Here is a 10,116-nt window from a genome sequence, read left to right as displayed (position 1 = left end):
ATATATCAACATAACATCCACCCTCATTCAGCAAGATAAACAAATGTGGAAATGGACTCTTAGACCAGCATGTGTCTGATGTTTAGAGGTACACTGATTAAAAATAGACATACAGTACATGAAATGGCCATTTTACTTATAGAGCACATAAGGTCTATTTTTGCAACTGCATGGTCTGAACACTAAAGGTTGCAAGCACTGTTATTTATAGACTATAGTACTGTATAGTGTTCCACAACCTTTTGGACTGTAACTGAAAAATGGTCTTGGGAGCAGCAGAAATGCATAAACTATTAATAATAATAGGTCTTAATGATTAGAAATAATATGTCTAATCATTATTAGACCTATTAAAATGGCTATTAATAAATAACTAATCTTTTAATATGTAGAGTACTGTGGGAGGAAACCGAAACTCCCGGAGGAACATGCAAACTCCACACAGAAAGGACCCGGACCGTCCCGTCTGGGGATCAATCCCAGGACCTTCTTGTTGTGAGGTGACGGTGCTGCCCACTTAGCCACCGTGCCGCAGTAACATGAAGAGTTGCCAGACCAACTTTTCACCTTTAAGTGTATAGACTCTTCTTTTCAGGCTGCAGATTTTTATAAATGTTTAATCTTGTTGCATAATGTAAATGGAAAATACCTTGATTTATTTATTTATAAAAACAGTAAACTACTATTTTTTTCAACATTTTTATTATCTTTTTTTCCATTTGTACATGACCATCCACAGAAATACACTTTTCAGCGCAAGCAGACATCCTGTAAACCCCAGAGCTGGTAGGAACACAGAATCCTACAGTGTTTGGAGGGCAAGATTAAGAACAACAGCACATGGCTGAAACATCTCAACCTCACTCAGCGTTTTACCTACACCACATACTAAAGTAAAAGCATAGAAAGCACTCGGGTTACAGGATGAGGTATACAAGTGTGTGTGGATGCTATAGCAGATGACAGTGAAGCTTAAGGCATGTCTTTTTTATTTTAGCTTAATGCACATGCATAGACACTGTGGCTTTTCAGGAGTGTGTTCAGAACCTCGGAGAACTTGTAACCCAGACAGAAGAGCTGCATGTCACCAAAGATTAAAAATGGTTATGCATTACAACACGTGGACGGCTTCCAGTTGTAAAGAAAGGCAGCAAGAAAAGCAAGAAACATGTGTTTTATCTTACGCTGTACGTCGGACCGAATGAGTCAATGTTGTTTTAATAGCACCGTGTCTGGAAGGGTTGCTATGGGCAACTTCCGACATATTGAATGAGTTGCTATGACAAATACTGAGCAAAAATCATAGAAACGACTGATGCAGGGAGGAAGGAAAAAATGGAGCCATGGAGGAAAAGAAACTGCATTAGTTAAATGAAATATGAGGCCCGATTAGGCACAAAGAAAAAGATTTGGCGGGAAAGCCCGGAGAACCGTCTGCTTAATATCTGTGAAAATGCAACCTGTTCCATCATCTCTCCTATTTCATCAGAAGAATTAATTGGGTTTAACCTTGTTTCACCCTCAGTTTCACAGAGCCACATTCCAGCAGCAGCACACAAAAGGAAAACTCATGCCGAAAAAATGTCCTGGCTCTCTGTCTCGACTGTGTACACTTCACCCGAGACACACATGTTCGAAACCTAAAACTGAACCCATTTTGAGAGATGAAAATGCCCCAGCACAGCCCTGAAACAAAGCACTTCTGGGGTGGGTGGGGATTTTAACCTAAATCTGATCCCTTTTCTTCCTTGTTGCATGACATCTTCTAACCAGGGAGGCTGAGGGCTGGTATGTGCGTTCTTTAAGGCACATGAAGTTTATACCACCATAATGTTTGAACCACAGCTAACGGAACAATTCTGGGCAGATCGACATAACTAACTGTCCTCTTCGATATACAAGCTTTCAATCTAAAAACGACTAGAGTGGCTTTGGTTGCTTTAATCAAATAAAGTTTGGAAAGCCATCGAGAGCAGAGACGGTTATTCTCATTCAGACTCCAGAAACCTTCAGCCAAGCAGTCTGAGTACACGTGGTAATCATTAGGATGAAAACGTATTCATTGAGTTCACATGATGATTTTTATAAAGTGAATTTTCTGAAGCGTCTTTTGATACCGCAACCCCATGTTCAGAGGATAAAGAGGGCTTAGCTTCTACTCGGAAATCCCCTCGATTGCTTCACTCTAAAAGGTCTATATTCAACGTGTCATTATTATAGATCTTGCACAGAATTATCAAACTCCTTACAGATGTAAAGCGGCTTTGGAAAACAGTCAACAACCAGTTACCAGTTACTCGAAAGAGAGCTTGGAAAGAAATGCAGTAAAAATCATCAGGCTTTCATTCACAAATCTCACTGATTATTTCAATCTTAATTATCATTGGGAGAAAAATTTGGACATCCAGTTTGGATGCTTTGGTTTAAGGAAAATGCTTCTGAAATTAACTGGTGTAACAAGCCTATCCAACTATCCTAAAGCTTTGGATGTCTAAAAGGAAGTAAGATACAATTCAAGCTTAATCTCTGTTTCTTTGGGTACTTTACAGGGGAAATGCCAAACTATGTCTTCTGCAAGACACAGCAGGAGAGGTGGTAGAACAACAGTGCGACGTTCAGTTTACATGATCTTGTTTCAGCGAGGGGATGTTCGAACTGCTTTAATCTAGCCAATCTCTGAGAAATGCCTACTCAACAGTCCAGTGGCTTTGGAAGCAAGTATTGGATGCAGTGCACAACAGGTTAGGCTCACATCTTATACAGTTTGATCAAAGTGCTCAGAGAAAGAAGCTTTTGTGATGGTTCATGAATAACACAGCAGGGGAAGTGATCGAAAACTAGACAAAGCTGAAGGAACTGGTAGGCACTGAGTTCAGGTGCTCCTGTGCCTCATCTACCAACCACCTTCATGTTCCTATCTAGCAACTTAAAAGCCTGTGTAAATGAATCTGCAGTAATAGGCATTTTCTTGGGTACACAGGCAGATTCGTTGCTGTGATTGTGTTGACAGCGGGTAAAAAGCTAAGCATTAAAACATGTTTATGGAGGCGAGTATTTTGCCAATGAGAGAACAGCTGTTGGATTTATTAAAACAAAACAAAACTGCATGACGTCAGTAAAGTGGGAACTTGGGACTGCCAGGGCCGCCCAGAGTTCCTATACAGGCTTACACAAAGGTATCTGATCCGAAATAACACTTCGTTCACAACACTATAAGTATGTTGCACATCCTACGTGGTTCAGCATTCATGCTCAGCTCTTCAGCAGCTCCGTTCGGAGTCACACTGTAGAAACGACCGGTCGCTTGTCGTGTATTTCAGTGTGGCAGTCTGTAAAGTCCCTTATCGTAATATTACCAGTGCGTTCATATGGATTACATATCATAACATCATTGCATTACATCACTAACATTGACACAAACCCCCGCGATGGCACTGCTACTCACAGGAGCTCAAACGAAACTGTATAAAGGGGTAAGAGAGGAAAAAGTTCTGGCACCTTTGCATCGGTTAACTTCGGCTATGGTACGTGTATAGCCTTCTTCTTCTTCACCTTCTTCATCAATAAGTTTAATAAAAGCCATAAAAGCAAAAAGGAATAACAATTATCAGTACACTTCTGTGACTTTAGACATAAAGCTAAGGTTAGTTAGTGTAAAAACATAAAGACACATGTTTGCTTCCATTTCTGTTCATGTACATGTCATATCTGTAGCATCACATTCATTCACACAGGCTGTAACATCAGAAAGACTTCAAAATACTCAAACTTAATAAATTCTAGCAATAAATGCCAAGTCAGCAACAATATACCAAAAATCTGTACAGAAATGGCAGACGTTCCAACACTATTGATCACCCGTACCCAATCGGTCACCAGATACCACCCTGTGTCTTTCAAAATCACTTTCTGAATTACTTGTGTGCCACTGATTGGAATCTTTCACTTGTTCCAGACATATATCCTCACATATCCACCCTTGAAGTGTCAAAACAGTGCAACTATTCATTCACTGCCAAAGACAAGCCTGCTTTTACTGAAATAACGGTTTAATCTTCCTCCTTATAAGTTTGTTTTGATTATTCAGATGGTATTATCTTTAATGCCTCTTTAACTTATGATTTCATTAGAGATTAGGCAATTTAATAGATTTAAAAGTCTGCTTTACACTTTCTATGTGAGTGTTATGTTGATGCCACCACAAGGGTATTACAGAAATACATCTAGAATAATATTTTATTTGCCAATTCTATTTCTAGAATACTTCTACAAATACGGATATGACCTTCATAGGACTCCATAGAACTCTAGCCAAACGTTTGTCGAAATTTCTACTTATTGTTACCAGTACACTCATTGTTCTTCACCCACGATGACTGAATACTTTACTGGGAATTATTAATGACTATCTGAATAGAACTATCTGCCACTCAACCTTGTTAAATTAGGTTATAACGGTAAACAATGCCTGCTAGTCTTACTGGACTGCTCAAATAATAATAATAAAAAATGTGTTAAATACAAAAATAACAATAACATGGAAGGTAGAAAGTACAGTATAAAACACTAAATCATACAATCAAGGTGCTCAAATATGGAGTGTTAATTATTTTTCCTTTTTACTTCACACACAGCATAATGCTTATTTTTTCTGCTTTTCTTCTTTTTTCTTTATTTTCTTTAGGAGAGGGTGCAGGGTTAGAGAGGGAACGGGGAACAGGGTACACGTCGAGGCCAAAGGAGGGTTTAGAGGGTTTGGGGAGTGCCGAGTCTTGTAGGCTCGGTGGAAGATCTGACTTAGGGACATTTGCTAGTGAAGGTTTTCAATACCGACACAAATGTCCTTTCTCCCGACCCTCTGATCTCCTGAGGATAGTGGAGTTATTTAACCCAGGCTGGTGATGTTGGCCTTGCCACCAGGGGGCGCAACAATGCGCTGGGTGCTTCGACGAGGAACGTTGTCGTCAACCTGGGCACCTATAAAAAAAATCAAAGGTCATTATGAGGTGAAGAACACTTTTCTTATAGAGTGAGGGTTTATAACACAGATCTACTTCATAGTTCTTGGACAGGGATTTGTCTGAACACTCAAGTCTACATTAGGACTTCATTGCGAGCTCATTTAATTAAAGGTGTTATCATGGTCCGTGTACAAGGGACACTGGACACTCCTGGACACTCACCAGAGAGGCTGAATCCAGACTGGTGCAGGTTGCGGACCGGTTGCGCTCCCAGCTTGACCGGAGAGGTTATTGCAGAAGATGCTGGTGTCATAACCTTGGGGGTTATGGTCACCTCACACACCGGTCCATCATAGAGGCCACGAGGAACACCCCTCAGCTCAGCCAGCTGCAAAACACAGATATAACAGAGGTTTGAAAATACAATGGATTCAAGTTATTCTATTAAAGATCAACATTCTAATTGTGATCTACCGTCTGTCTAAATATATCAAAACATTATGACCATCAGCTTAACATAACATGAAGAAATCTTTCTTCTCTGATGAAATTTTTATAAGCATGTGCCAATGTAGCTTCAGATTCCTGTTTTTGGCTGACAGGATAAGTAACGGGCGTGGTCTTCTGCTGTTATAAGCCATCCATCTCGGGGTTTGCTGTCCACTAGATGATTTGGGCTTTTTGCACCACTCTTCAATGGTCAGGACCCCCACAGGACCCCCATAGAGCAGGTATTATTTAGGTGGTGGATCATTCTCAGCACTGCAGTGACACTGACATGGTGGTGGTGTGTTAGTGTGTGTTGTGCTGGTATGACTGGATAAGACACAGCAGCGCTGCTGGAGTTTTTAAACACCTCACTGTCACTGCTGGACTGAGAACAGTCCACCAACCAAAAACATCCAGCCAACAGCGCCCCGTGGGCAGCGTCCTGTGACCACTGATGAAGGTCTAGAAGATAACCGACTCAAACAGCAGCAATAGATGAGCGACCGTCTCTGACTTTACATCTACAAGGTGGACCGACTAGGTAGGAGTGTCTAATAAAGTGGACAGTGAGTGGACACGGTATTTAAAAACTCCAGCAGCGCTGCTGTGTCTGATCCACTCATACCAGCACAACACACAAAGTGCTTCTATATGGTAAGTGGAGCTGATAAAATGGACAGTGAGTGTAGAAACCAGGAGGTGGTTTTAATGTTATGGCTGATTGGTGTGTTTTAGACCAGTAGTAGATTTACTCTATTTACTGTATCTGTAAATAAAAATAAAGCTGTTACCCTGCTGCGAGCTTTTATCCTCTTGTAGACGAAGTCGGGGAAAGGTTTTCGGGATATGAACCGCCCTGAGCCTTCGGTCGTGTGCAGGGTTCCTTCCTCTAGTACGATCTTCCCCTGGCTAATCACGACCAGCGGAGCTCCACGTACCTCCATGCCCTCGAAGATGTTATACTCCACTGCCTACACACCAGACGGGATGAGACACAGCACACACGTTTGTTACAATAAGACAGGTAATGGCAGTATTACTGGTCCTAACATACTGTAAATAGTAACAGATGGGATACAGGTACTATTGCCCGGTAGATGCACCTGATAAACAGATCTCTGAGAGTAAATACCATGTGTGCACATTTACATTTACATTTTCAGCATTTAGCAGACGCTTTTATCCAAAGCGACTTACACAGTGAGCGGAACACAATGAGCAATTGAGGGTTAAGGGCCTTGCTCAGGGACCCAACAGTGGCAACGGGGCTTGAACCGGCAACCTTCTGTTTACTAGTCCAGTACCTTAACCACTGAGCTATCACTGGTACCATCTATTCATTATACATTTATATCAGCCAGCCAGGGGTCTACAAAATCCAAGCTCTGCAATGGACTGGCACCCAGTCCAAGTTGTTTCTACCTTGCGCTGTTGTGTATTACATTTGAACCGGACCTGCCCTGACCGTAACCAGAATAAAGTGGTTTAGCAAATAAACAGTAATCATTTAGAGATTCATTCCCTGTGGCACTCGGGTGGCACAGCAGTAAAACACCAACCAGTGTGTTAAAACACCAGTGCTTATATCCTAAAGTTCGAATCTCAGCTCTGATACCAGCAGGCCTGGTGCCTTTACGAACAATGATTGGCTTGTCCGAGGGTGGGAGGACCAGAGGCATTCCTGATAAATGCTGCAATTACGACCTCTGCTGGCTGAACGATGGTAACTGCAAAACAAAGGGGGAAGATGGAGATTGGTGTGTGACTCCATATGAACTCGCATTGTGCAGGTGAAAAGAAGCGGTCGGCTAATGCACACGTGTCGGAGGGGGTGTGTGTTAGTTACGGTTCTCCACGGTCAGGAGTGGAGGTCAGCAGTAGTGGACGATGTGAAAAGGGGATCAGGAGTACAACTGGGGAAAATGCATGAAATGATTCCCTCCTTGTAGAGAATGTGTTATATTATTTTCGAAAGCATGATGAGATCAGGGGTGTCCAAACATTTGCATATACAGGTTAGAGACGCAGCACAGAACGAATTTACGCTGCACACACACACACACACACTTTCTTACTCATACGCTTGTAAGGAAAAAAAAGGACGTCTCTCCAAACATGATGAAAATGGTCAATCATTATTACAAGAAGCAGTCGCAAGATACACAGATGTAACTCAGGTACAGCGGAGCTAGACTGAACAATTTAGTGACTGAAGAACACAACATATATACATTTGCCTGTGCTACCATTTTAGGGCTTCCTGTAAAGGATGTGTATTATCAAAATAAGTGCAGACAAGATGGAACTGTCACCTCAGTTTTAATTGATCTAATTGTCTTTAATCACTTCCATGTGTAGGTCAGTTCCCTCTGTCTGTGATGGCTGTTGATCACTCATTATAATAATCCTTTTAAGTTGGGTAGAACTTGTGAGAGCTGTCTCTGCTCTTCTTGTTTCATATGCTAAATTAGCCAGATGTTCTCACCAACTTTGGGTAGAGACACCCTGGTTTATAACCTGATTATGATAATAATGCCATTGAGTGCAGCTAGGTAAAACCAGTCATAACTGGGTCCATACTGTAATTCTTACACGCTTGAGAAAAACTTTGACACACTGATCTGCAAGGTCCAAACCGACACACACGGTTCCGCTCCACCAAACGTGAAATACAATAAAAATCCTCTAAAAATAAAGAACAGATTATAAAGCTCTACAATCCAGCCAGAATTTCCTTTCATTAGATTTAAAACGGCCCCAGATTGTTGGACTTGCCTGCACGCTTGTGTTTATACAGCTGTTGAGCTACACACTGAAGTCAAAGACAAAAACACGTTTGTTTTCCAATTAGCTGCATTATATGGCCAAAGGTATGTGGACACCCCTTGAATGACTGAATTTAGATGTTTCTGCTACATCATTTGAAACTGGTCCCAAGCTCAAGATAATGATGGATATATGAATGGATACTTTATTTATCCAGAAGGAAATTATTGAGGGTTAAATTAAGCGTGGTTTTTTATGCATTTTCTCCCGATTTAAGTGTGTTCAATTTTTTACCCAATTGCGTTATGCTTCCTCTCTACTGGTGCTGACCCCCACCCCGATTGAGGAGAGCGAACTGACACACGCCCCCTCCGACACATGTGCAGTAGCCGACTGCATCTTTTCACGTGCACGAGGCGAGTTCATATGCGATCAGCCTTGTGCACGGAGAGCCAAACCCTGATCAGTATTATTCCTCTACTCTGTGCAGATGCCATCAATCAGCCAGCAGAGGTCATAATTGCATCAGTTATGAGGAGTCCCTATCCAGCTCCCTCCTTAGATGAACAACAGCCAATCATTGATCATATAGCCACCCAGCCCAGAGCTGAGATCTGATCTGATGGAATCTAAATTCCAGCTCTGGTGTGGTAGCGTATTTTACCGCTGCGCCACCTGAGGGGCAAATTATGGGTGTTTTAAGAGGAATTAAAAGGTTTGCATCAAGAACGGCAACAAACAGGACTGTGCCAGGTCTGGTATGCAGACCAGATCTGCAGTGGCGACTCCTAAAAACAGGAGCAGCCGAAAGAACAAATTATCATAAAATTATTGTGCAACACTACGTCTGAGCCACATTCCTTCTTTTACAGTTGCACACAAACCCCGGCGACACGACGTTGTTTTCTTGTACGCTGCTCGTTTATTATAACCATAAAGCAAGTGTTACAGCTCCACTCCGACAGTATGTGTGCTTTTTATGGGTCGAATCAGTGATGGCTTGAAACTCGTGTTTAGTTTAATCCAAGCGCAAGTGGTTTTGTTGGTCATTTTAAACAACCAATTGCTCACAGTTGTTGTTATGCATCCACCATAAAACTTAATTATGTGTTATGTCTGTTTTGCTGTGGAGAAGGAAAGTTGGAAAGGGAAATCAGGAGTGTGTGTTTATGTATGTGTGTGTGTGTGTGTGTGTGTGTGTGTGCTGCCACAGAGCTAACGATGGTGTGGTAAGTCCCAGTCAAGGTAAAATCAGGGCCAATTTCCTGCACCTCAAAACAATCCATCTCTTACAACAGTTTCCTTCCTGATGTAATGGAAAGTTTAAAAAGACAGTAATGACCACGCAGAAGGAAGCATTAGATCCAAAAAAAAAAACCCTCACTACATTTCTACATTCATTTCTTATAAACAGGGGTAACTGTCATGTTTTTATTATTTAAGATCCAGGTTGGATCCAGTACACTATACAGTCAAAAAAAGAAGCATTTCAACTCCTGATCGTGAGCTTGTTGGACGTCCCATTTCAAACACAAGTGGCCTCTATGTGATCTTTTCAGCTGTAACAACAGTCACTCTTCTGTCTGTGGGAATTTGTGCTCTTTGCTGGATACTGATATTAATCAAGAAAGCCTCAGTTATGGTGCTTCCGCTAGCACACCAGAGCTGAGATTCTGAACTCCTCGGTTCAAAACTTGGCTCTGCCACTGGTCAACTGAGCACCATTTAGTGGGCATAATTGACAGTGCCTGCAGCAGACAATAACTGGCCACAGTGTCTGCTGGGTGGGATTATGGGACTAAGTGAGTGGGGTCTTCAAACACTGTGGCGAAAAGAAGTGGTCCGCTAGGACTGCACACGAGTTGGAGGAGGCGTGAGCTGCAATATATACCCAGTAGCG

At 41.9% G+C, this 10,116-nt stretch overlaps 1 protein-coding gene across 2 annotated transcripts in view; it reads right to left on the bottom strand.

Annotated features, from left to right (window-relative positions):
• Window positions 1-3,054: 3,054 nt before the first annotated feature.
• The window catches only part of dpysl2b (dihydropyrimidinase like 2b), a 39,138-nt gene continuing 32,076 nt past the window's right edge, over window positions 3,055-10,116 (bottom strand). For both annotated transcript variants that reach the window (XM_063014306.1, XM_063014307.1), the window contains 3 exons: window positions 6,242-6,421; window positions 5,184-5,349; window positions 3,055-4,977 (listed from right to left, as the gene is read on the bottom strand). In XM_063014306.1, the coding sequence (XP_062870376.1) occupies window positions 4,886-4,977; window positions 5,184-5,349; window positions 6,242-6,421 (438 nt within the window). In that variant the 3' untranslated portion in view covers window positions 3,055-4,885. The remainder of the gene's footprint in view (window positions 4,978-5,183; window positions 5,350-6,241; window positions 6,422-10,116) is intronic.

Source organism: Trichomycterus rosablanca, chromosome 18 (genome assembly GCF_030014385.1).
Source record: "Trichomycterus rosablanca isolate fTriRos1 chromosome 18, fTriRos1.hap1, whole genome shotgun sequence".
Taxonomy (NCBI): domain Eukaryota; kingdom Metazoa; phylum Chordata; class Actinopteri; order Siluriformes; family Trichomycteridae; genus Trichomycterus; species Trichomycterus rosablanca.
The sequence above is the reverse complement of the archived record's forward strand: the minus strand, read 5'-3'. Positions and strand labels throughout refer to the sequence as shown.